General features: G+C 45.9%; 1 protein-coding gene across 1 annotated transcript; it reads right to left on the bottom strand.

The window, feature by feature from the left end:
* Window positions 1-442: 442 nt before the first annotated feature.
* Gm14725 (predicted gene 14725) lies at window positions 443-1,270 on the bottom strand. Its single transcript, NM_001081476.1, has one exon. It carries the CDS (start codon window positions 1,213-1,215, stop codon window positions 526-528), a length of 690 nt encoding a protein of 229 aa, NP_001074945.1. The 5' UTR covers window positions 1,216-1,270; the 3' UTR covers window positions 443-525.
* Between the last annotated feature and the right edge of the window lie 817 nt (window positions 1,271-2,087).

The raw sequence follows: 2,087 nt of genomic DNA, 5'->3' as shown, positions 1-2,087 counted from the left end.
TTTTGCAGATTCTTTGCAATGTTTCTAAAGTCTGTCTTTCTCATGCATCAGGCAATTTTCCACCCCCAAGAGGAGGGGCTGACATCTCAGGGGCCAGGGTATAGTACTCTTCATCCCTTAGCAGATAGGCACCTAGTTTGAAGTATGCTTATTCAGGACTAATAGATGCTGGGTAGGCACCCTCAGCTACTGCCCTGAAACTTCCTGGTAATATCTACTGAAAGTAGGGACCCAGGAGAATGGACTCTCCTGTTCTGAGACACCTCAGTAGTGTGAGATGACACCACTAGGTCAGTAACCACACCCTTCTGCACCATGATGCTAAGGGCATAAAATGCTGCTGCTGTCCATGAAAGGGCTAGGCTGACCCAAGTGTGTGGCAGGCTCGGCTTGGGAACAGTGTCCAGGCTTAGAATCACACACAGACTCTAGGCTCAAATTTAAGATCTTAATTTACTGCCACAGGGTTTATTTTTTGAAGTAAGAATTAAACATTTTCTGTTACAGAGAAAAAGGTAGTTATTCTCAGGCAGTACCTCTCCCTGGGCTGAAGAGCATACGGATGAATTTGAATAGAGCACAGATTATACAGTTGTTTTCCGTGTAATGATCATCATCGTCTTCACACTCCTCCTCGTACTCCTCATACTCCTCATATTCCTCTTCCTCCATTGTATAATACTCTTCTTCCTCATCCTCTCCTTCCTTGTCTTCTTCTTCCTCATCCTCCTCCATCTCCTCCTCCTCATCCTCATCTTCCTCCTCCATTTCCTCATCTTCCTCATCCTCATCTTCCTCCTCCATCTCCTCCTCCTCCTCCTCTTCCTCCTCCTCCTCCAGAGTGTTCTCCCATGCAGTTATGACTGAAAGGGCAGCGTTCAGGATGTATCTGCATGGGTCGTATGAAGACAACGTCCGGCCATATCTAAGGTAACATGAGTGGCTGGTGCGCTCATACCCAGGTACGTCCATATCAATAGTAGCTGAAGGATATTCTGTGTCATTATACGAGGAGACAAGTTTACATGGTTTATGTGTAGCCTGAGTTGGACTTTCGGCTGGGGCACTTACAGGTATGTTGCTCCTTTTATGTGGTCTCAGAGGCCCCATGGAGGGGTTGCCTGCAGCTGTTGTTTGGTTGGTAAATGCCTGCTCTGGTGTGATGCCGTCTTCCATGGCCATCCGGTCTATTCTGGATTGTGCAGCATTAAACATAAATCAAGACATTCTAGACTGCCTGACTTTCTAAGACAGTTGTTCGACCAGTAGTGGCCACTGAGTGCTAGCTAGCATCAGGAGTGTGGCAACCATCTGATGAAGTCATCATCCTCTTTGTTTGTCACATGATGTCACAATGTGGCCCAAGGGCAGTCTGGAGAGGGAGCCATGTCTCAGTGTAGGGGAGTTGTCAAAAAGTGAATAAAATTGAGCAGATTTCCAAAATAGTTTCAGTGTTCTAACAGGCACATGAACTGACCCACATGCAGTTCCTTCATGAACTGACCAACAGATACTATTTCTTCTTCCATTCCTCAAGAGGTGGAGATCAGGGGGCCACAGGGATCAGTTTCTTTCAACTCTGTTTTGCCAAAGGGCCAGTGTGAAATTAGTCCAAACTTCAGCAATACTGAGACTACTCAGCTAAGATAGGTTGCTAGAGGACTCTACCTTCCAGTTCACATGGTCTAGCCTTGCTTTCACCACCTACCTGTCCCAACACACACTCCTTTCTTTGTTAGCATTGGTCTCTTCCAACTGCTCCTGCTGGCTGGCTGTGTCTGTTCACATAGGTCCTAGTAAGGAATGGTTTTCACTACAAGTTGGAGTAGTGCTATGCCCAAGTAGGACAAACTGAGTATACTTTATTCTAAACACTTTTGTGATTAGAGGGGCACACATCCTTTGACTTTCCATGTACACTTCCGTTTGCTACCAAATCTTGTTCTGGGGAGCACAATAGAATTGGCACTGCCTTTCCTCTCTTCTCCATAGATGACATTTTGCTATTCAGTGGCCCACTAGATTTTGTGGCCTGACTTAACCATATTCAATGACCCTGAGGAAAGTTGCTACTTGCTTAGCTAAAA

Source organism: Mus musculus, chromosome X, assembly GCF_000001635.26.
Source record: "Mus musculus strain C57BL/6J chromosome X, GRCm38.p6 C57BL/6J".
Taxonomy (NCBI): Eukaryota; Metazoa; Chordata; class Mammalia; order Rodentia; family Muridae; genus Mus; species Mus musculus.
The sequence above is the reverse complement of the archived record's forward strand: the minus strand, read 5'-3'. Positions and strand labels throughout refer to the sequence as shown.